This window comes from Scyliorhinus torazame, chromosome 5 (genome assembly GCF_047496885.1).
Source record: "Scyliorhinus torazame isolate Kashiwa2021f chromosome 5, sScyTor2.1, whole genome shotgun sequence".
NCBI classification, from domain to species: Eukaryota; Metazoa; Chordata; class Chondrichthyes; order Carcharhiniformes; family Scyliorhinidae; genus Scyliorhinus; species Scyliorhinus torazame.
Genome location: NC_092711.1, coordinates 148,908,670 through 148,933,023, shown reverse-complemented (window position 1 = coordinate 148,933,023; position 24,354 = coordinate 148,908,670). Strand labels below are relative to the sequence as shown.

At 48.6% G+C, this 24,354-nt stretch overlaps 1 protein-coding gene across 1 annotated transcript in view; it reads right to left on the bottom strand.

Moving 5' to 3' along the window:
* Window positions 1-19,759: 19,759 nt before the first annotated feature.
* The window catches only part of LOC140417964 (uncharacterized), a 76,517-nt gene continuing 71,922 nt past the window's right edge, over window positions 19,760-24,354 (bottom strand). Inside the window, exon 6 of the mRNA XM_072501395.1 lies at window positions 19,760-22,412. Coding sequence (XP_072357496.1) covers window positions 21,054-22,412 — 1,359 coding nt within the window. The 3' untranslated portion in view covers window positions 19,760-21,053. The remainder of the gene's footprint in view (window positions 22,413-24,354) is intronic.

Here is a 24,354-nt window from a genome sequence, read left to right as displayed (position 1 = left end):
TGCTGCAAGTCACCAACGTCCCCTCAGAATGAGAAAAGAAATGGAAAGATAAAGTGGACTTGGAGCGGCTGCTGCCTCTTTGTGCGGCCATCTTACGGTAAGAGGTAGCAAATTCAAAACAGAGTTGAGGAGAAGCTGCTTCTCCCAAAGGGCTGTGAATCTGTGGAATTCACTACCCCAGAGTGCGGTGGAGCTGGGACAGTGAACAAATTTAGGGAGGAGTTAGACTTTTAATCGGGTTGAAGGGTAATGGAGAACTGTCAGGACGGTGGAGTTAAGGCCAGGATGAGATCAGTGATGATCAAATGGCGGAGCAGACTCGATGGGCCAAATGGCCTAATTCTGCTCCTACTGATGAAAGGGGGAGACATTGATTTGCTCCCAGATGTTCCCAGAGGAAGAAGTTTTCGTCTGACTCATTGTACAACCTACATATTGTGACATCACAAAGATGCTCGTCCTCTAAATCAGCCAATAGGAAATAAATCCGCTCCGCTGAGACGTCACTGCATTTGAGCGCAACCGCCCGGTGCGCGGATACGGAGCCCCGCCCCCGTCCATTTTTCCCCCTCCCCGACGCATCCTCGACACAAGGTTTCCAGGCAACCGGCTGACAGTTCCAACTATCGATGATTCCCTCTCCCCCGACCCGGGACTGCGCATGTCTCAGGAAGAGGGGACTTTGCGCATGTGCAGAGGGTGCTCACCTCCGCTGACACCGCTGAGTTGTGACCAATGGGAAGATTGGAGGACAGGAAGGACCCTGCTTCTCCGCCAATCAGAGCTCCCCCATTGTCTCAATGCGGAAGCTGGACATGGAGGTTTCTGCAGAGCAAAGCTGGTGTTCCCCCAACCCTGAATGAGCTTGAGCCGCACATAGACTCCTGTCTCCAACATCTGTGAGTAAAACACTTTATTTCCTCCCCCTTTCCATTTCTTTTCTCATTCTCACCTTCAATTGGTCACTTGCAGCAACTGAAGGGAAAGGAAGTGAATCCAGGGAGGGTGCAGACTCTGCAATGCTTGGCCCAGGTCTCTCTCTCTCTCTCTTAAAGACATTGACATCCTTTGCTCCCTCAGCTTGACACATTTATTTGTCTGGCTAAAAGGATCGTCTCTTTCCTAATGTTCATAATTAAAGGGCTGCTTTCCCCAGGAGATGGCTGACATTGAAGGGGACAGTAAACAGGACATAATTCAACCCAGCCAATTCCTTCCCTATCAGTCTATTTCTATCATCAGCAGAAATGGTGGAAGGTGTCATCAACAGTGCAATCAAACAGCACCTTTCTCAGCAATAACCTGCTCATGGATGCTCAGTTTGGGTTCCGCCCCTGACCTCATTACGGCCTTGGTTCAAACATGGACGAAAGAGCTGAATGCCAGAGGTGAGGTGAGAGTGACTGCCCTTGGCATCAAGGTAGCATTTGACCGAGTATGGCATCAAGGAGCCCCAGCTAAACTGGAGTCCCCTGAGCATTTCAGGGAAAGAGAGAGGAAAGAATGTTCGATAGAAACTAGAATTATCTGTTCTGAGTTTCTATCCTGTACTAACAATGATTACTATTGTAAAATCTTTTTGCAGTAAGTTAGAACGAGAGGAGTTTGCGGGTCGATATCTCAAAATAAATATCACATCAAGAACTGACTGAGTCACTCAATTCTTGGGAACCGAATATCATCGACCTTTGAATCTAGAAGGAGAAATGTTTGTCTATTCTGTCTGCTTCAAGAGATTTTAAACATCAGTGTGTCTGGAAAAGCACTGAGACACACACACACCCGTGTGAGACTTTTACAGAGCACTGACTGTGGAAAGAGCTTTAACCAGTGACACAGCCTGAAAAAATACTACATTCACAGCAGGGAGAGACTGTATACGTGTTCTGTGTGTGGATGAGGCTTCAACTGATCGTCCAACATGGTGAGCTGCAAGATCACCCAGACCATGGAGAAACCATGGAAATGTGAGGACTGTGAGAAGGGATTCAAAGGCCCCTACGGGCTGGAAAGGCATCAACGCAGTCACACTGTAGAGAGGCTATTCACCTGTTCTGTGTGTGGGAAGGAATTCAGAGCCCCACACGAGCTGGCAAGGCATCAACGCAGTCACACTGGAGAGAGGCCTTTCACCTGCTCTCAGTGTGAAAAGGGATTCACTGACATTGGCAACCTGCGGAGACACAAACGAGTTCACACTGGGGAGAGGCCGTTCACCTGCACTGTGTGTGGGAAGGGATTCACTCAGTTATCCCACCTGTAGTGCCACCAGCGAGTTCACACCGAGGAGTGGCCATTCACCTGCACTGTGTGTGGGAAGGGATTCACTCAGTTATCCCGCCTGGAGAACCACCAGCGAGTTCACACCGGGGAGAGGCCATTCACCTGCACTGTGTGTGATAAGGGATTCACTCAGTTATCCTACCTGCAGAACCACCAGCGAGTTCACACCAGGGAGAGGCCATTCACCTGCACTGTGTGTGATAAGGGATTCACTCAGTTATTTTACCTGCAGAACCACCAGCGAGTTCACACCGAGGAGTGGCCATTCACCTGCACTGTGTGTGGGAAGGGATTCACTCAGTTATCCTACCTGCAGAACCACCAGCGAGTTCACACCGGGGAGAGGCCATTCAGCTGCACTGTGTGTGATAAGGGATTCACTCAGTTGTCCACCCTGAAGCGACACCAGAGCGCTCACACCGGGGAGAGGCCATTCATCTGCACTGTGTGTGATAAGGGATTCACTCAGTTAACCAACCTGCAGACACACCAGCGACTTCACACTGGTGAGAGGCCATTCATCTGCACTGTGTGTGGGGATTTGCTCAATTATCCAGCCTGCTGAAACACAATGTCACTCACACCAAGAGCAGGCCCTTTAAATGCTCTGACTGCAGGAGGGGTTTCAACTCCTCACAGCTACTGATGTCCCACCAGCGCATTCACACTGAGGAGAGACCGTTCAGCTGCTCTCACTGCACAAAGAGCTTTAGAACCTCATCCAACCTGATGAAACACGAGCGAGGTCACACCGGGGAGAGCCAGTTCACCTCTCCGACTGGGAAAAGATTCACTCAGTCATCACTTGCTGAGCCACAATGTCACTCACACCAATGAGAGACCCTTTAAATGCTCCGACTGTGGGAGTGGGTTTAAAAGCTCACAGTTACTGATGTCCCATCAGCGTATTCACACTGAGGAGAAACTGTTCAACTGCTCTCACTGCACAAAGAGCTTTAGAACCTCATCCAACCTGATGAAACACGAGCGAGGTCACACCGGGGAGAGCCAGTTCACCTCTCCGACTGGGAAAAGATTCACTCAGTCATCACTTGCTGAGCCACAATGTCACTCACACCAATGAGAGACCCTTTAAATGCTCCGACTGTGGGAGTGGGTTTAAAAGCTCACAGTTACTGATGTCCCATCAGCGTATTCACACTGAGGAGAAACTGTTCAACTGCTCTCACTGCACAAAGACGTTTAGAACATAATCCACATTGCGGAGACACCAGCGAGTCCACACTGGGGAGAGTTGATTCGCCTGCTCTGATTGTGGGGAGAGATTCCGTGGTTCATCTGCCCTGTTGACACACCAGTGAGTCCAGACTGGAAAGAAGCCATTCACCTGCTCTCACTGTGGGGAGGGATTCACTCAGTCGTCCAACATGCTGAGACACCAAAGGCTTCACAAGTGATGACGGGTTAGATTTTGCTGTTATTCCTGCTGTTAATCACATCCAGGACTGAACGTGGAGTGGGTGGAGGGGTTTGCCTCCTCGTCAACACCTCCTGGTGCTCGGATGTGGCGACTCTGGCGAATTATCGCTTGCCTGTCCTGGAATACCTGACTGTGAAGTACCGTCCATACTACCTTCCATGGAGTTCACTTCTGCCATCATTACGGCGGTCTACATCCCACCCCAGGCGGAAGTGAAGAAGGCACTTGATGAATTGTACACCGCTATAAATAACAATGAAGCAGAATACCCGGCGGCCTTATTCATCGTGGCTGGGGACTTTAACCAGGCCAACCTCAAGAGAGTACTGCCAATATTCCACCAACACATCTCCTCTTCAAAAGCTCACCGCTACTGATGTCCCACCAGCGCGTTCACTCTGAGGAGAGACCGTTCAGCTGCTCTCACTGCACAAAGAATTTTAGAACCTCATCCAACCTGATGAAACACGAGCGAGGTCACACCGGGGAGAGCCCGTTCACCTCTCCAACTGGGAAAAGATTCACTCGGTCATCACTTGCTGAGCCACAATGTCACTCACACCAATGAGAGACCCTTTAAATGCTCCGACTGTGGGAGTGGGTTTAAAAGCTCTCGGGTACTGATGATCCACCAGCGCATTCACACTGAGGAGAAACTGGACAGCGGCCCCCACATCCCTGACCACTGCTACACAAACATCAAGGGCGCCTGATGATCCATCCCCGACCGCACTTCGGAAAATCGGACCACAAGACGGTGCTCCTTCTCCCGGCATACAAGCAGAAACTTAAGCGGAGAATCCGGTTAAGAAGGTCGTGCAGTGCTGGTCTGAGGCAACCGAAGAGCTCCTACGTGACTGCTTGGAGTCAGTGGACTGGCCCATATTCAAGAACTGAGCAGCCAACCTAAACGAGTATGCCAGCACCGTCACAGACTTCATCAGCAAGTGTGTAGAAGATTGTGTGTCAAAGAAGGTAGTACGTACGTTACCCAACCAGAAACCATGGTTTAATCGGGAGATTCACTCCCGACTGAAGGCCATGTCTGAGGTGTTCAAGGCAGGTAACCTTGACCTATACAAGAAATCTATATATGACCTCCGCAAAGCCATCAGGGACTCCAAGAGACAATACCAAACTAAGCTAGAGTCACAGACTAACGACAGGGACTCTCGTCGATTGTGGCAAGGCTTAAACAACATAATGGGCTACAAAGCAAAGCCGAGTAGAATCTTCAGCAACAGCGCACCCCTTCCCGACAAATGCAATGCATTCGATGCTTGTTTCGAACAGGAAACCAACAAACTGTTGTCAACTGCCCCAGCAGCCTTGGACATACCCATACCCACCGTCACAGTCTCTGAAGTCAGATTGGCCTTATTTAAAGTGAACCCTGGGAAAGTGATGGGTCTTTTTTAAAAAAATATATATATATTTTATTAAAGTTTTTCAATCACAATTTTTTCCCCTTACACATCAAACAAAAGAAAAATTAAAAGTACAAGTAACATGATAACTACAATCTAACAATGAGTAACTAACTAACATGGTAAACTAACCAAATAACATAAAATGAAACTCCCCCCCCCCCCCAATCCCAGAACCCAAACATCTTACCCCCCCTCCCTCCCTCCCCCCTCCCCCCTCCCCCCCCCCCCCCCCCCCCCTCCCCCCTGGGTTGCTGCTGCCGGTCATCTATCTTCCCTCTAACGTTCCGCTAGGTAGTCGAGGAACGGTTGCCACCGCCTGGTGAACCCTTGAGCCGATCCTCTCAGCGCAAACTTAATCTGCTCCAGTTTTATGAACCCCGCCATATCGTTTATCCAGGCCTCCAGTCCGGGGGGTTTCGCTTCCTTCCACATGAGTAATGACCTACGCCGGGCTACTAGGGACGCAAAGGCCACGACATCGGCCTCTTTCGCCTCCTGCACTCCCGGCTCATCCGCAACTACAAATAAAGCTAACCCCCAGCCTGGTTTGACCCGGACCTTCACCACCTTCGAGATCACTCCCGTCACTCCTCTCCAATACCCCTCCAGTGCCGGGCACAACCAAAACATATGTGTGTGGTTTGCTGGGCTTCCGCTGCACCTCCCACACTTGTCCTCCACTCCGAAGAACCTGCTCAACCTTGCTCCCGTTATGTGTGCTCTATGTAGCACCTTAAATTGGATCAGGCTAAGCCTGGCACACGAGGAAGAGGAATTTACCCTGCTTAGGGCATCAGCCCACAAACCCTCCTCAATCTCCTCCCCGAGCTCTTCTTCCCATTTTCCTTTCAGTTCGCCCACCAGCTCCTCCCCCTCTTCTCTCATCTCCCGGTATATCTCTGACACCTTGCCCTCTCCGACCCACACCCCCGAAAGCACTCTATCCTGGATCCCCTGTGTCGGGAGCAACGGAAATTCCCTCACCTGTTGTCTTGTGAACGCTCTCACCTGCATATACCTAAAGAAATTTCCCCGGGGCACCTTATACTTTTCCTCCAGCGCTCCCAAGCTCGCAAACGTCCCATCTATAAATAAATCTCCCACTCTCCTAATTCCCAACTGGTGCCAGCTCTGGAATCCTCCATCCAGCCTCCCTGGGGCAAACCTATGGTTGTTCCTAATTGGGGACCCCACCAAGGCACCCAGCACACCTCTCTGTCGCCTCCATTGCCCCCAGATACTTAATGTTGCCGCCACCACTGGGTTTGTGGTAAATTTTTTTGGTGAGAGCGGTAGTGGCGCCGTCACCAGCGCTTCTAGACTCGTCCCTTTACAGGACTTCATCTCTAGTCTTTTCCACGCCGCTCCCTCTCCCTCTATCATCCATTTACGAATCATCGCCACATTGGCGGTCCAGTAGTAGTCGCCCAAATTCGGCAGCGCCAGTCCCCTCTGTCTCTACTACGTTGTAAGAACCCCCTCCTTACCCTCGGAACCTTCCCTGCCCACACGAAGCTCGTGATGCTCCTGTCTATTTTTTTTAAAAAGGCCTTAGTGATCAGTATAGGGAGACATTGGAACACAAATAGGAACCTCGGGAGGACCATCATCTTAATTGCCTGCACTCTGCCCGCCAGTGACAGCGGCTGCATGTCCCACCTCTTGAAGTCCTCTTCCATTTGTTCCACCAGCCGTGTCAGATTAAGTCTGTGTAAGGTTCCCCAGCTCTTCACTCTTCAGTTCACTCTTTCCCATGTTAAGCCTATATCCCGAGAAATCTCCGAACTCCCTCAATATCTGCATGACCTCTGTCATCCCCCCCCCCCCCCCACTGTGTCCGCTACATATAGCAGTAGGTCATCCGCGTAGAGTGACACTCGGTGTTCCTCTCCCCCTCTAATCACCCCTCTCCATTTTCTGGAGTCTCTCAGCGCCATGGCCAGTGGTTCAATTGCCAACGCGAACAGTAATGGAGATAGCGGGCATCCCTGTCTTGTTCCCCTGTATAGTCGAAAATACTCCGATCTTTGCCGACCCGTGACCACACTTGCCATTGGGGCCCCATAGAGGAGTTTGACCCAGCTAACAAACCCGTCCCCGAACCCGAACCTGCTCAGCACCTCCCATAGATACTCCCACTCCACCCTATCAAATGCCTTCTCTGCATCCATTGCCGCCGCTATCTCTGCCTCCCCCTCTACTGGGGGCATCATTATCACCCCTAATAGCCGTCGCACGTTGACATTGTCTCCCCTTTACAAATCCTGTCTGGTCTTCGTGCACCACCCCCGGGACACAGTCCTCTATCCTCGTTGCCAGCACCTTTTACTAGCAATTTGGCATCCACATTTAGCAGTGAGATAGGCCTATAGGACCCGCACTGCAGCGGATCTTTATCCCGCTTCAAAATTAGCGATATCGTCGCCTCCGACATTGTCGGGGATAGAGTCCCCCCTTCCCTGGTCTCGTTAAAAGTCGTTACCAACAGCGGGGCCGGCAAGTCCACATATTTTCTATAAAATTCCACCGGGAACCCATCTGGTCCCGGGGCCTTCCCTGCCTGCATGTTACCCAGCCCCTTGGTAACCTCGTCCACCCCAATTGGTGCCCCCAGGCCTTCCACCTCCTGCTCCTCCACCCTCGGGAACCTTAATTGGTCCAAAAACTGCCGCATCTCCTCTTTTCCCTCCGGGCGTTGGGACCTATAAAGTCTTTCGTAAAAGGTCTTAAACACCTCGTTTATCTTCCCTGCTCTCCGCACCGTAGCTCCCTTTTCATCTCTAATTCCCCCTATCTCCCTCGCCGCTGTCCTCTTTCGCAGCTGATGGGCCAACAGGCGACTAGCCTTTTCCCCATATTCATATCTCATCCCCTGTGCCATCCTCCACTGCGCCTCCGCCCTCCTAGTGGTCAGAAGGTCGAACTCCGTCTGGAGTCGTCGTCTCTCCCTGTATAGTCCTTCCTCCGGGGCCTCCGCGTATTCTTTATCCACCCTTAAAATCTCCCCCAGTAATCTTTCCCTTTCCTTGGCCTCTATTTTCTCTTTGTGGGCCCTGATGGAGATCAGCTCTCCTCTGACCACCACCTTTAGTGCTTCCCATACTACTCCCACTCGGACCTCCCCGTCGTCATTGGCCTCCAGGTATCTCTCGATACATCCCCGCACCCTTCCACAGACTCCCTCATCCGCCAGCAATCCCACATCTAATCGCCAGGGTGCACGCTGCTCCCTCTCCTAGTTCCAGGTCCACCGAATGTGGGGCATGATCTGAGACAGCTATGGCTGAATACTCAGTTTCTTCCACCCTCGAGATCAGCGACCTTCCCAAAACAAAGAAATCTATCCGGGAATACACCTTGTGAACATGGGAGAAGGAGAACTCCTTGGCCTTCGGCCTAACAAATCGCCATGGATCCACTCCCCCCATTTGGTCCATAAACCCCTGAAGCACCTTGGCCGCTGCCGGCCTTCTTCCGGTCCTAGATCTAGATCTATCTAACCCTGGGTCCAACACGGTGTTGAAGTCTTCCCCCCATTATCAGGTTTCCTACTTCCAGGTCTGGGATACGTCCCAGCATCCGCTTCATGAATCCCGCATCATCCCAATTCGGGGCATATACGTTAACCAATACGACCTCCGTTCCCTCCAGTCTGCCACTCACCATCACATATCTGCCTCCGCTATCTGCTACAATGCTCCTAGCTTCGAATGATACCCGTTTCCCCACCAGTATAGCCACCCCTCTATTCTTTGCATCCAGCCCTGAGTGGAACACCTGTCCCACCCTTCCTTTCCTTAACCTAACTTGGTCCGCCACCTTCAGGTGCGTCTCCTGAATCATAGCCACGTCTGCCCTCAGTCCTTTCAAGTGCGCGAACACTCGTGCCCTTTTAATCGGTCCATTTAGGCCTCTCACGTTCCACGTGATCAGCCGCACTGGGGGGCTACCTGCCCCCTTCCCGTGTTGACTAGCCATCACCCTCTCTAGGCCAGTCCCACGTCCCGGTTCCGCGCTCCCACCTGATCCCCAGGTGGCGCATTCCAGCCCCGACCACCCTTTCTTTAACCAGTTCCTCTTTGATTTCTGCAGCAGCAACCCAGTTATCCCCCCCCCCCCTCCCGCTAGATCCCCATCTAGCGTGATTGCTCCCTCCATATTACTTCCGAAAGTCAGCTGACTTCAACTGACCCCGGCTTCTCCCGCTCACTCCTTGACCCCCCCGTGTGGGGAACTCCCATCAACCTTGCGCCTATCTTCCCGCCATCACCTTTCTGGCGCGGGAACAAGGACAGTAAGCCCCGTATTCTCTATAGTTGTCCCGCCCCTTGTGGCGCAGCTCCCTCTACCCCCCCACTCCCATTCCCCATCCTCCGCCTATGTCTCTTCTTTCCCCCCACCGGCGCCCACATTTCTTAGTGACTCCCCCTTCCCAATTCACATCCCTATATACATTGACAGTGTCATTTCCCCTCTAACATCAGTCCCTCAGTTCCGATCCAGTTTCTCGTTTTTAATAAAGGTCCATGCTTCTTCTGCCGTTTCGAAGTAGTGATGTCTCTCCTGGTACGTGACCCATAGTCGCGCTGGCTGCAGCATCCCGAACTTCACCTTCTTCTTGTGTAGCACCTCCTTGGCTCGATTAAAACTCGCCCTCCTTCTCGCCACCTCCGCACTCCAATCCTGGTACACCCGTACCACCGCATTCTCCCATCTACTACTTCGTACCTTTTTGGCCCATCTCAGAACCACTTCTCTACCATTGAAGCGATGAAATCGCACAATTGTCACCCTAGGTGGTTCTCCCGCCTTTGGTCTCCTCGCAGGGACCCTATGAGCCCCCTCCACTTACAAGGGGCGCGAGGGGGCCTCAGCTCCCATCAGCGAGCTTAGCATCGTGCTCACGTAAGCCCCGCAGTCCGCTCCTTCCACTCCCTCGGGGAGACCCAGGATCCGAAGGTTCTTTCTCCGTGCTCTATTTTCTAGGGCTTCAATTCTTTCAATGCACTTTTTGTGGAGCGCCTCGTGCGTCTGCGTTTTGACCGCCAGGCCCAGGATCTCGTCTTCGTTATCCGTCACCTTCTGCTCCACCACGCGGAGCTCCGTCTCCTGGGTCTTTTGTGCCTCCTTAAGCCCCTCAATTGCCTGTAGCATCGGGGTCAGCACCTCCTTCTTACGTAGCTCCACACACCCTCTTAAAAATTCGTCTTGGTCGGGCCCCATGTCGCCTAGGCTTTCTCCGCCGCCATCTTGCTCCTTTTTTCCTCCTGTCCCTATCCTCGAGGATTCTTTGCGATGTAGCCGCCGCCGACGATATTTTTCTCTTTCGTTGGAGGGGACTCCCTGTTATCTCACCCCACACCGGGTTCCGTCTTGAAAAAATTCCCCGCTGGGGCTTTTAAAAGAGCCCGAAGGTCTGTTTGAGCTGGAGCCGCCGAAACGTGCGGCTTAGCTGGGCATCGCCGCAACCGGAAGTCTCGAAAGTGATGGGTCTTGACGAGATCCCTGGTCGTACACCCAGATCCTGCACGGACCAACTGGCAGGTGTGTTCGCGGACATCCTCATCCTGCCCCTACTCCGTTCCGAGGTTCCCACCTGTTTCAAGACTACCATCCGGTGGCCTTGACATTGATCATTATGAAGTGCTTCGAGATGCTGAATACATCAACTCCATACTCCCAGCATTCCTTGATCCACTGCAATTCACATACCACCATAACCGGTCCGCAGCAGACACCATCTCCCTGGCCCTATACTCGCCCCTGGATCATCTTGACCACAAGGTCTCCTACGTCAGACTCCTATTCATTGACTACAGCTCCACCTTCTTTTTTAAAAAAATATTTTATTGAAAATCTTTGGCCAACCATCACAGTACATTATGTATCCTTTACACAGTAATATCACAATATAAATAACAATGGCCAGTTTTATAAACAAGAAATAAATAATATAGAAACAAAAAAACAAAACTAAATGGCAACTGCCCTGTCCCAAATAAATATTCTCCAAAAATATGTTTTCACCGTCCAATATACAATTATCTATAACAACAACCTATACATATTATACTTACATACTTATATATTAACATCCCTGAGAATCCCTCTGGTTCCTCCCCCCCCCCCCCCCGGGTTGCTGCTGCTGTCTTCTTCTTTTCCATTCCCTCTATCTTTCTGTGAGGTATTCGACGAACGGTTGCCACCGCCTGGTGAACCCTTGAGCCGATCCCCTTAGGACGAACTTAATCCGTTCCAGCTTTATAAACCCTGCCATGTCATTTATCCAGGTCTCCACACCCGGGGGAACAGCTCCACCTTCAACACCATAATCCCAGCCAAGCTCATATCGAAACTCCAAAATCCTGGGCTTTGCTCCTCCCTCTGCAACTCGATCCTCGACTTCCTAGTACATAGACCATAATCAGTAAGGATAAACAACAACACCTCCTTCATGATAGTCTTCAATACCGGGGCCCCACAAGGCTGCGTACTTAGCCCCCTACTACACTCATGATACACACACGACTGTGTGGCAAAATTTGGCTCCCGCTCCATCTACAAGTTTGCTGATGACACAACGTAATGGTTCGGATATCAAACAACGATGAGACAGAGTCCAGGAGGGAGATAGAGAACCTAGTGGCATGGTGTAATGACAACAATATCTCCCTCAATGTCAGCAAAACTAAGGAGCTGGTCATTGACTTCCGGAAGCAAAATATTGTACACACCCCAGTCTGCATTAATGGGGCTGAGGTGGAGATGGTTAGCAGCTTCAAATTCCGAGTGGTGCACATCACCAGCATTCTGTCCTAGTCCACCCACATCGACGCTACGACCAAGAAACAGATACTTCCACAGGAAACAAAGGAAATTCAGCATGTCCACACCGATTGCCACATGGGTGGCATGGTTAGCACAGTGGTTAGCATTGTTGCTTCACAGCGCCAGCGTCCCAGGTTTGATTCCCGCTTGGGTCATTGTCTGTGCAGAGTCTGCACGTTCTCCCCGTGTCTGTGTGGGTTTCCTCCGGGTGCTCCGGTTTCCTCCCACAAGTCCCGAAAGACATGCTTGTCAGGTGAATTGGACATTCTGAATTCTCCCTCCGTGAACCCGAACAGGCGCCAGAGTGTGACGACTAGGGGATTTTCACAGTAACTTCATTACAGCGTTAATGTGGTAATTATGGTAATTGTGGTAATTATGAAGATTATTATCATTGACTTTTACCAATTTTTACAGGAGCACCATAGAAAACATCTTATCTGGCTGCATCACAGCTTGTGTTATGGGCCAGGGTTTAGAAAACTCCAAAGTATATCATGGAGTTCATCTGACCTACAATTGTTTATTGATTTTGGTTCTGATGAGCACAAGGGCTGCCTTTCAGGGGTTATTCAACAGAGGCCTTCACCACTTTTAATCAAAACAAGCTTTATTCTACAAATTTAGTTACCATTTTATAAACACACACAGTAAGCATTTTTATCAATTACAAGCATAAATACCCCACACAGCTACAGTAATCTATGTATAACCCTTAATAAATTCCCCCCTTTAACTGTTCCAATTTAATAACAAGATCCCATAAACCAGTACCTCCTTTTCAAAGGTGTGGCCCAGCACACAGCACTCAAGACCTGGTTTGGATGCTCTTGTTTCCTTTCCAAAACAACAGGTTTGAATTCCTTCCAGAAAGCAATTATTTCTTTTCAAGTTATCAAGCAGTCTGGAAACAGCTTTTAAAATGAAGATAGAGAGACAGGCCAAAATACTCCTCTTTCTGAGTACAGCAGCCAAAAATGTGAAAGCGAAAGCAAAAAACTCAGAGCCACAAAACAGCCCCAAACCAAAGCAGAAGTAAAACCAACTCCCAGAGCCACAGCCCAGATCCACCCAATGACATCACTGAAGCCATGTGATAAGACAAAAACATTTCTGAAAGGGACACTCCCATGACACTTGGTATGGCAACTGCTCAGCCCAAGACTGTAAGAAACTACAGAGAGTTGTGAACACAGCCCAGTCCCTCACACAAACCCGCCTCCCATCCATTGACTCTGTCTACACCTCCCGCTGCTTTGGGAAAGCGGGCAGCAAAATTAAAGACCCTTTCACCGAGGTTATTCTCTTTTCCAATCTCTTCCATTGGGCAGGTGATACAAAAGTCTGAGAACACGTAATAATAGATTCAAAACAGCTTCATTCCACTGTTACCAGACTCCTGAATGACCCGTATACTTCACCCGATGTCTACGTATTTAAATTGTGTATTTATCATATGTCCCATGTTTTGTCATGTATAAAATGATCTGTCTGTATTGTACGCAGAACAATACGATTCACTGTACCTCGGTGCACGTGAATAAATTTAATCAGATCAAACTTTGTTCATTCTGACACTTGGTGAAGTGGGAGAGTCGGAGGGTTTCTTTCTGCTGGACTGGCTGATCTCACAACTTTGCTTCCAGTGGGCTGATGCCCTTTGAGCCTGGGAGTGCACATTTCCACTGAAATGATCCACAAAGGCTGGAGTACATTTATTTTATCCTGGATAGTAAAGAGTGTTATTCCCCCCACTACAGGTGAATCTAAAAAAAAACAGATGGGTTTTTACAACTATCGACAATGCTTTCATGGTCATCGATGACTTTTAATTCTAGATTTTTAATTAATTTAAATTTCACCATCTGCCGAACCTGGATCCCTATTGCATTACCCTGGGTCTCTGGATTACTTGTCTGGCTATTGTTTTCCGAGATGTGTTTTGTGAGAGATGAAGTCACTATAGCCAATAAGTGAGCTATTTTCGAGTTGTTTCCTTTACGTCCTGTACTTTCCCACTAACTTACAGACAAAACAGCTGCAACTGTACTGTGTATAAACGTGTGTTATTGTAACTACTCCCAGAGATGCTTCGGTTCGCTGAAGCATTCCCTGCATGTTTGTAATAAAGATTCCCAAACTTTAACCAACTCTGGACTCCGAGTGACATTTGTCCCACAACAACCTGGTGTCAGGAACAGGATCCACTGACGGCTCTGATTAAAGGAAAGTCCCTGTGGACAGCAGATACCGGGGTGAGTATTGTTTGTTTTATACCACCCGTGTGTAGTTCAGTCTGACCGACCACTGGGGACTCCTCAAAACCTCAGGGAGCTGTTTCTGGTCTGTTTCTTTGACATTCATTCAATGTAATTTCAATAACTGGAACATTTCAGGCAGGGAATTGTCGGTTTTATACCAAGGATATGTTTGGGGGCGATACTGAAGTCCCCGTGACCGAGAGGGTTTTGTAGCTGCCAAAATATGAGGGGATAAAGCCGTACTGGAGGTGAAACAGAAAGAGTTAGGCAGTTGGACAGAGTTTGGCGTGTGTTCAGAGGTCCCAGATAGGGGTCAGCCAGCATCATCACATCGATGGATCTGCACAGAAAAGGTCCAACCTGATGGAACTTATAAGGCCCAAGGTGAGGTTAGTGGCGCGGGGATTTGAACAAGCTTTGCGAGATAAAGAGGTCAGAGTGGACTTGCCCACAGCGGGAAAGGTCATTTTGAAATTTCTTTGGCCCTTTTCGTTACATTTTCCCGGAACTTTCAGTCAAGAAACATAAAAGCTGCATTTGCGCTGGGGGATCACCTCCAGAGGGTCAGTGTTTCTGCAACCTCCTAAGGTGCCAGATGTATGGAAGACTTTGGAAGTTCAATAAGTTTGTCGATGTTTTGAACAATGTTTCAGAGTGTATGGCACTTCTCAGTTAGATCAGTTTTGTTCAAGTCGGGTTGTCTCCACCAGAAGGCAGAAGCTGCCGTGCTTTATTGGTACCATGGCAGGAAACTCTTGGGCATCTTTATGATGCATGTTGATGACTGCCTATGTGGTGGTACTAGTGAGTTCCAAAACAATGTTACTGACAGGATCAGAACAACATTTAAGGTTGGAGTCAGGCTTCTGGGACCTTTAAATAAATTGGATTGGAAATCGGGCAGTGTGGGTCTGACGTGACTTTACATCAACAATCTCACGGAGACAGTATGAACCCTGTCACAGTCAATGGGGCCGGGGCCTCACAGAAAGATGAAGATGTTTCCAAAGCTGGGACTGAGCTGCTGCAAAGTTGAATTGACGAATGGGGCACACAGGCAAGGCCGGATACAAGTTTTCGAGCTGAGTTCTGTAATGAAACGTCCAGAGGTCGAGGATATTTAACGGGCGAACAAAACATTAAAAAATACAAGATGAAGAAATGTGCATTGAAATTTCCATCTTTGGGTGAGCTGCAAAATATAAAATGGATTTCTTTAGTGATGCCTCATTCGGATGAGCCTGGCTCAGTGTCTGTACACTGAGTGATGTGTAAGAATCTCTTTCAGCAGAAGAACAGACAAACATTTCTCATTCTACATTCAAAGGTCGATGATATTCAGCTCCCATGAATCGAGTGACTCTGTCACATCTTGATGTGATGTTTGGTGTGAAATTTCTGTCTGTAACTCCTCCCCTTCTAATATCCTGTAAAAGTTTACAAAAGCCATCACTGTTAGTGCAGGATACCCAAACAGAATGTGAAATTCGATCCTATTGTAAGATCTGGGTTTGGCTCCAATCTCAATTGTAACACTCAAATTACACGTCAGACTGTGTTGTGAAACTTACCTGCAGTTCCTGACTAGTTACAGACCATTCCGGGTACAAGAATGTTGTCACAGAATTTATTAAGTTAATTGTAATAAGTACAAAATCACAATAATTAACAAAGGCAGTGGATCAGTCCGTTCACTCTGGATCACCAGCTCTCAGCTTCCAGGTGACTGTGGAGCTGTCTCTTGTTCTGTTGACTGAAGTCTATCCTCTTACTTCATGTTGTGTTGGGCATGGAGCTCCAGAGAATTGTAGCTCATTAACCCTTTCTAGTACCTACCTCTACGCATGGCTGGTAGTATCCTGTGGTTCTGATTGGCCCAAGCAGCCCATGATCAGTCCCTGATTGGTTAAATGGGATACGATCAATGTCTGATTGGTCTCTGAAGGATATCGGTCACCTTGCTGATGTGTGATGTCACTTTCTCATTGTGGTGTCATTTCCTCATGATTAACATTCGTCAGGCTCATCGTCCTAACTGATACCATAGCACCACTGAATCCCTACAGTGCAGAAAGAGGCCATTCAGCCCATCAAGTCTGCACCGGCCCTCTGAAAGAGCACCTTATCTCGGCCCACTCCCCCACCCTATCCCCATAACCCCACCTAACCTGCACACCGTTGGACTTTTGGAGGACACCGGAGCACCCAGAAGAAACCCACGCAGACACAGGGACAACGTGCAAACTCCACACAGACATTGACGCAAGGCCAGAATTGAACCCGGGTCCCTGGTGCTGTGAAGAGGTTGTGCTAGCCATTGTGCCACTGTGCTGAGATGATACATCTTCAGGTGTCATGTGTAACTTAGTGATTGCCAATGACTGAAGCAAGTTACTTAAATACAAATAACTGAAAGTGCACAAGATACACAAACTTAAACTAAAACAGCAATTCCTACTGAACACAAAATAAATTTGTAACGGTGATCGGTGTGCTACAGTTCAAGTAGCAAGATACACGTTACAAAATATCATTTTCTGTTCATAAATTACATGTTCACAAGAAATAAAAGTCACAGAAACGACATAACTACAACACCATTACAGGAACTGATAAAACCACAATAATGCAGAAAATCTGTTGTACAATTTGAAGGAAAGTGACTCTTTTGCAATAAGTTAAAAAGCAAATACAATTTAAGACAGCATTTCTCTAGCATCGACACGTAGTAATAATAATAATCGCTTATTGTCACAAGTAGGCTTCAATGAAGTTACTGTGAAAAGCCCCTAGTCGCCACATTCCGGCGCCTGTTCGGGGAGCCGGTACGGGAATTGAACCCGCGCTGCTGGTCTTGTTCTGCATTACAAGCCAGCTGTTTAGTCAAATCCTGCAATAACAGAGATTCTCATTCATCATTAGTCTTGTGGTAAAACCATAAAATTAAACCTACTTTGGCCGAAGACAATATGGCACAAGTCACTTGTCAAGGACGAGTGCACCTGAATACAGAGACTCAGAGTGAGATACCGTATTGAGTGAATTGATTCATACACTTTGATTCTGTGATAACTGAACATAACTAAAACCGAACTATTAAAATGAATAAACATTGACTTACATAATAATCTTTATTGTCACAAGTAGGCTTGCATTAACACTGCAATGAAGTTACTGTGAAAAGCCCCTAGTCGCCATATTCCACCGCCTGTTCAGGTACACAGAGGGAGAATTCAGAATGTCCAAATTACCTAACAGCACGTCTTTCAGGACTTGTGGGAGGAAACCGGAGCACCCGGACGAAACCCACGCAGATACGGGGAAAATGTGCAGTATTATGATCACTGTTACATAGATGCTCCATCACCACGTATTTATTGATTAAGCCTGTCTCACTGCACACGGAGGTCTCGGATAGACTGCTCCCTGGTTGGCTCCAGAAGGAACTGCTCCAAGAAATTCTCCCCCAAAATCTTTATTAACCGATGTTCCAGGCTATCTCTGCCTATCTGACTCTCCCAATCTATATTCGATTAAAGTCACCCATGATTATTGTGGTACATTAATTACAAGCCTTATTTAATACTTCCTGTACACTCTAACTACAATGTAACTACTGTTAGGAGGCCCATTAACTACTCACATGAGACCTTGTAACTTATTATTTCTTATCTCGAGCAAAGCTGATTCCACACCCTGAACTGTCAGGCGAAGTTGATCTCTCAGTACTGAACTAATGTAGTCCTTAATGAACAGGAGCAATCCCATCATCTTTTCCGAGCTTCATGCATTCCAATATGTCAAATATCCTTCAACATTTAGATTCCAGCCTTGGTCACCTTTCAAACAAGTCTCTGTAATGTCTATCAGGACACACATTTATCTCTATCCGTGCTGACAATTCTTTTTTTATAATTTAGAGTACCCAATTCATTTTTTCCAATTAAGGGGCAATTTAGCGTGGCCAATCCACCTACCCTGCACATCTTTGGGTTGTGAGGGTGAAACCCACGCAAACATGGGGAGAATGTGCAAACTCCACATGACAGTGACCCAGAGCCAGGATCAAACCTGGGACCTCGGCGCCGTGAGGCAGCTCTGCTAACCACTGCGCCACCGTGCTGCCCCATCTGCGCTGACAATTCATCCAATCTCTGTCAAATGCTGCGTGCATTTTCAAGGGTTCAATAATCCAATAGGGATTTCAAGTGAAACCTCTTCATCCAGCGAGTTGTGAGAATGTGGAACTCGCTACCACAGTGAGTGGTTGAGGTGAACAGCATGAATGCTGCATGAACAGCTGTTTCTTGAGAGGGAGAAAGGAATAGAAGGATATGCTGCTGGGGGGAGATGAAGAGGGCTGGGTGGAGGCTCACGTGGAGCATAAATACTGACAGAGACCAATTGAGCTGACTGGCCTGGCCCTGTGCTGTAGACTCAATGGAACAGAGACAAATGTATTTATTTTAGATCCACCTGATAAAACTTTTTTCTTGGGATGGAGGCATCACTGGCTGGGTCAGCATTTGTTACCCATTCATAATTGCCCTTGAACTGAGTGGCTTGCTCGGTCATTACAGTGGGGACAGTTAAGAGACAGTTAAACCACATCTGTGTGGCTCTGGAGTCACATGTGGGCCAGACTGGGTAAGGATGGCAGATTTCCTTCACTAAAGGACATTAGTAAACAGATGGGTTTTTACAACAATCAACAATGATTTCATGGTCATCATTAGACTTTTAATTCCAAATTTTTATTGAATTCAAATTTCACCATCTGTCCTGGTGGGATTCGAACCCCAGAATAATACCTGGGTCTTTGGATTACTAGTCCAGCGGCAATACCACTAGGCCACTGGCTCCCCCATACAATCCAGGATAAAATAAATGCAAAGTCATGAGACTGTCCAGAATGTACCTGTTGTATAGAACCTTGGTCAGACCGCAGCTGGAGGACTGTGTGCAGTTTTACTGCCCTTGTCGCCAGAGGGAAAGGGCAACAAAGGTTCACCAGACTTGTTCCGGGGATGGCAGGACTGCCCTTTGAGGAGAGATTGGGGAAATCTGACCTGTGTTCTCTAGAGTTTCAAATAATGAGAAGTGACCTCAATGAAACCTACAAAATCCATAAAGGAATAGACAGGTTGGGTACAGGTGAGGTGTTTCCCCTGGTTGGAGAGTCTGGAACGAGGGGACACAATTTCAAAATAAGGGGGAAGCCACTTAGGACGGGTCTTGGAGGAGACATTTCTTTACTCAGAGGGTTGTGAATCTTTGGAATTCTCTATCCCAGAGGGCTGTGGGAGCTCAGTCACTGAGTGTGTTTAAAGCAGAGACTGACAGATATCTAAATACCAATAACACAAAGGGATATGGGGATAGTGTGGGGGGAAAGGCATTGAAGTGGTTGATCGGCCACGATCGTATTGAATGGTGGAGCAGGCTCGACGGGCTGAATGGCCAAGTCCTGCTCCAATGTTGCAAAGGTAGGTAGGTAAGTAAATTGTGAAGGGGACACAAGGAGATTACGAAGGGATATAGATAGGTTACGTGCGTGGGAGAAGATCTGGGAAATGGAGAACAACGTGGGAAAATGTAAAATTTTCAATGTTGGCAGAAAGAATAAAAAAGCTTTTTATCGAAATGGTGAGAGATTGCAGAGCTTTGAGATTCAGAGGGATCTGGGTGTCTAAGAGCATGAATCATAAAAGGTGAGTATACAGGTACAGCAAGTAATTAGGAAAGCTAATAGAATGTTATTGTTTATTGTGGGGGAATTGAATACAAAAGTAGGTTATGCTTTTGTTAGCATGAATGAATCCAAAAGAATCCCTCGACATTCAGGTCTGCTTCAAACATCAAACAGTTTATTGTTGTAACGCCGGCGGGGAGTAAGTCTCTGGGCAAAGGCAGATACCTCTCCACTGAACAAAGGGAATCATCATCATCTATACAATTTCAAATAGTTAGTCAGCCCAACTCAGCCGGACACGATCCAATCACAATGATTATAGATTGCACACATTGACTGGTAGATCCAATGAAAGTGGTTACTGGGCAGCAGGGAACTACGTGATCAGCTCATGGACAGCTAGGGGGTTACTCATGAACTCATGATGCCTTCCAGACCACCTCATCGACCGTCCTTGGGTCTTGAGTATACATAACCCCCTTATCTTAACCCTGTTACTGGCTGGTACCATTGTCAGAATTCCGTAAGAGCATCCCCCTTTGTGAGAGAGAGAGAGCTGACTGGTGGTGATTTAATCTGAGGGTCACCACACCTCAGACGAGGGGCAATGTTGAGGAGGCAGGGCCTTCATGGATGACCTCAGCCGGTACGGAGTAGAACCCACGCTGTTGGTGTCGCTCAGTATCACAAACCAGCCTTCCAGCCAACTGAGCTAACCAATCCCCTGAAATATTAGTTATTGCCTGTCTCCCATCACACCATTTAATGTTATTTCTCAGTCCATGTCAGACAACCTGCCCCCATACCTTGATCATTGTCTTCTGCGAGAAACACAGAGATAAATTAAACAAAAGAACCATGTACCCTCCATGGCCCATCTCCATGGCAAGGTGGCATGCTTTAGGGGGATCCAAACAGAAATGGGAAGGAAACAGCTCCAATTTCCAAACCAACTTTCAATCTGTGATCCTTGTGAAATGCAAAACCAGGTATTCGCAACAAGGCTCAAAGAGCAAAGGCCCACTGGAGTCAAAGTCGTGAGACCGGCCAGTCCAGCAGAGGAAACTCTCCAACCATCCCCATTGACCAACTGTCAGAATTAACAAAATGTAGTCCAATCACTTGTGACCTTGTTTGTGTCTCAGCAGCTGCGATGAATCACTGAATCCCTTCCCACATTCAGAGCAGGTGAACAAACTCTCCCCAGTGTGAAGTCGCTGATGTGCCTGCAGATGGGATAACTGAGTGAATCCCTTCCCACATGGAGAGCAGGTGAATGGCCTCTCCCCAGTGTGAACTCGCTGGTGTCTCTGTATGTTGGATGACCGAGTGAATCCCTTCCCACACTGAGAGCAGGTGAATGGCTTCTCCCCAGTGTGAACGCGACGGTGTGCCCGCAGGTTGGATAACAAAGTGAATCTATTCCCACACTGAGAACAGGTGAATGGTCTCTCCCCAGTGTGAACTTGCTGGTGTGTCTGCAGGCTGGACATATGAGTGAATGTCTTCCCACACTGAGAGCAGGTGAATGGCTTCTCCCCAGTGTGAACGCGCTGGTGTGTCTGCAGGTGGGATAACCGAGTGAATCTCTTCCCACACTGGGAGCAGGTGAACGGCCTCTCCCCAGTGTGAACTCGCTGGTGTGTCTGCAGGTTGTCTAACCGAGTGAATCCCTTCCCACACTGAGAGCAGGTGAATGATCTCTCCCCAGTGTGAACTCGCTGGTGTATCTGCAGGCTGATCAACTGAGTGAATGCCTTCCCACACTGAGAGCAGGCGAACGGCTTCTCCCCAGTGTGAACTCGCTGGTGAATCTGCAGGTGGGATAACTGAGTGAATCCCTTCCCACACGGAGAGCAGGTAAACGACCGCTCCCCAGTGTGAACTCGCTGGTGTATCTGCAGGTTGGATGAGGAAATGAATCCCTTCCCACACTGAGAGCAGGTAAACGGCCTCTCCCCAGTGTGAACTCGCTGGTGTATCTGCAGGTTGGATGAGGAAATGAATCCCTTCCCACACTGAGAGCAGGTGAACGGCCACTCGCCGGTATGAACTCGCTCGTGTATCTGCAGGCTGATCAACTGAATGAATCCCTCCCCACACTGAGAGCAGGTGAATGGTCTCTCTCCAGTGTGAACTCGCTGGTGTGTCCGCAGACTGGATAACTGACTGAATCCTTTATCACACTGAGCGCAGGTGAACGGCTTCTCCCCGGTGTGAACTCGCTGGTGTGTCTGCAGGTCAGAATACTGAGTGAATCCCTTCTCACACTGAGAGCAGGTGAAGGGCCTCTCCCCAGTGTGACTGCGTCGATGAATCTCCAGCGCAGATGGGACTCTGAATCCCTTCCCACAGTCCCCACATTTCCATCGTTTCTCCATATTTTGGGTCTCCTCGTGTCTCTCCAGACAATCAGTTGACGCCTTGTTCACACACAGAACACGTGTACGGTCTCTCCACACTGTGAATGGTGTGATGTTTTTTCAGGCTGTGTATCTGGTTAAAGCTCTTTCCACAGTCAGTGCTCTGGAACACTCTCACTCGGGTGTGTGTGTCTCGGTGCTTTTCCAGTCATATTGATGTTTAAAATCTTCTCAAGTTGACAGACGAGGCAAACATTTCTCCTTCTAGATTCAAAGTCTGATGATGTTCAGGCCCTGATGAATCGAGTGACTCAGTCTGATCGAGACGTTTAGTTTGAGATATCTGTCTGTAATTCCTACTTTTCTAATATCCTGTAAAAACAATTTACAAAAGACATCAGTGTCAGTACAGGACAGAAATTCAGAATGGACGGGGACTTTGGTTGCGACATGTCGGGAGCGGCCGCATATGAGGCATCTCTCATCAGGGGACTTTGTTTTCCATCTTTTTCACTCTGTATTTGAGGGGGTTTGGGGATATTTCAAATTCGTCAATGGGATAAAGCTCCCATACTGTGGCAATGTCCAAGAACCAAGTTTGAAGAAGCCAGCGGGCAAAGAATCGAATCTGTTTCAGATTCATTTCCAGGCTCATTGGAAACAAAATGGCGGCACCCCCTGCCGAAGCGAAAGTTATAGTGTCTTCAGTTGAGATGCTCATCGGCATCTTAGCAACAGCCGACTATCACCGAGGATCTCCCTATATCAATCGAGGAGCCCCCAGCTCCTATTCGATTGATATTGGCAAAAATGGACGAAACGGTAAAGGGTTGCAGGGCACGGGGCAGCTCTTTCGATGAAGTGTGGAGTGAGACTGTACAGGGTCAACACAACCTCCTCGTGTGTTAGGTGGAGCTTGACTCAGTTGAAGGTGGTGCACAGGGCACATCTGACTAGGACTAGGTTGTGTGGTTATGTTCTCGGGGATGACAGACAGGTGAGCTTGGTGTTCTCGGGTCCGGCGAATCATAAAAGGTACCATCTTTTTAACCAGAGAAATAAATGTCAAGCTGAGGGAGCAAAGGATGTCAATGTTTTTAAGAGAGAGAGAGAGACCTGGGCCAAGCTTTGCAGAGTCTGCACCCTCCCTGGATTCACTTCATTTCCCTTCAGTTGCTGCAAGTGACCAATTAAAATCAGAATGAGAAAATAAATGGAAAGGGGGAGAAAATAAAGTATTTTACTCACAGATGTTGGAGACAGGAGGAAGTATCAGTTTGGGTAAAGCTCAATATTCATTCACACAAAGCCCGTGCTCAGAATGGCAGGAGGGCCAAAGTCCTTCCGGTGGCCCACTCTTTCCATTGGTCAGCATTTCAGCGGGAAGTCAGTGGGTGGGCTCTTCTCTGCACATGCGCATTACTGGTTGACGCATGCGGCATTGACGGTGTTTGGAGCATGCGCATTCGGATTAATGGGCCTGTTCGTTTTGGAGAGCCCGAGCGAAGTGGGTGGGAGGATTTGGAAATACTCTGTGGAGCCGCAAAATCCTGATGAATAGTTGTCAGCGCCCTGATTCTGGTTCAGGAAATTCTTTCCCAGGTCCAGGCTCAAGTTAATGCCCAAATTAATTGATGGGGAGGGGAAAACAATAATGTTAGACCCCGCACCTCATTCACTCTTGACTGGCTGAAGGACCGAGCGGCTGTCTCCGTCCTCCAGCCCCGCCCCTCATTCTCTCTGATTGACTGGAGGACCGAGCGGCTCTCTGAGTCCTCCAGACCCGCCCCTCATTCACTCTGACTGGCTGAAAGACCGAGCGGCTGTCTCCGTCCTCCAGCCCCGCCCCTCATTCTTTCTTGATTGGCTGGAGGACCGAGCGACCGTCTCCGTCCTCCAGCCCCGCCCCTTATTCTCTTGATTGGCTGGAGGACCAGGCGGCTCTCTGAGTTCTCCAGATCCGCCCTTCATTCACTCTGCGTGGCGTGCTGGAGGACCAGGCGGCACTCAGTCCTCCAGTCCCGCCCCTCATTCATTCTGATTGACTGGAGGACCA